General features: G+C 57.3%; 1 protein-coding gene across 1 annotated transcript in view; it reads right to left on the minus strand.

Annotated features, from left to right (window-relative positions):
- The window catches only part of EMH_0016740 (WD domain, G-beta repeat-containing protein, putative), a gene marked incomplete at both ends in the record, with an annotated part of 7,298 nt that overhangs the window by 4,008 nt on the left and 3,004 nt on the right, over positions 1–286 (minus strand). Inside the window, one exon of the mRNA XM_013500716.1 lies at positions 156–284. Coding sequence (XP_013356170.1) covers positions 156–284 — 129 coding nt within the window. The remainder of the gene's footprint in view (positions 1–155; positions 285–286) is intronic.

Here is a 286-nt window from a genome sequence, read left to right on the forward strand (position 1 = left end):
TCATGTGTAGATACACCTCAGGTGTACAGACACCTCCACATGCACAACAGAAACAAAATACAGGCTGCAGACACAGCAAGCAGCAGCAAGCGGTGTCACAGCAGCAGCAGCAGCAGCAACAGCAGCTGCTGCAGCAGCTGCAGCAGCAGGAGTACTTGCGTCCGCAGTAGTACTGCTGCAGGGGCAGTGTCTCTAGCAGCAGCAGCAGCAGCAGCAGCTGCTGCTGCTGCTGCTGTTGCTGCTGCTGCTGCTGTTGCTGCTGCTGCTGCTGCTGTTGCTGTTGCTG

This window comes from Eimeria mitis, genomic scaffold (assembly GCF_000499745.2).
Source record: "Eimeria mitis Houghton genomic scaffold, Emh_scaff577, whole genome shotgun sequence".
Taxonomy (NCBI): Eukaryota; Apicomplexa; class Conoidasida; order Eucoccidiorida; family Eimeriidae; genus Eimeria; species Eimeria mitis.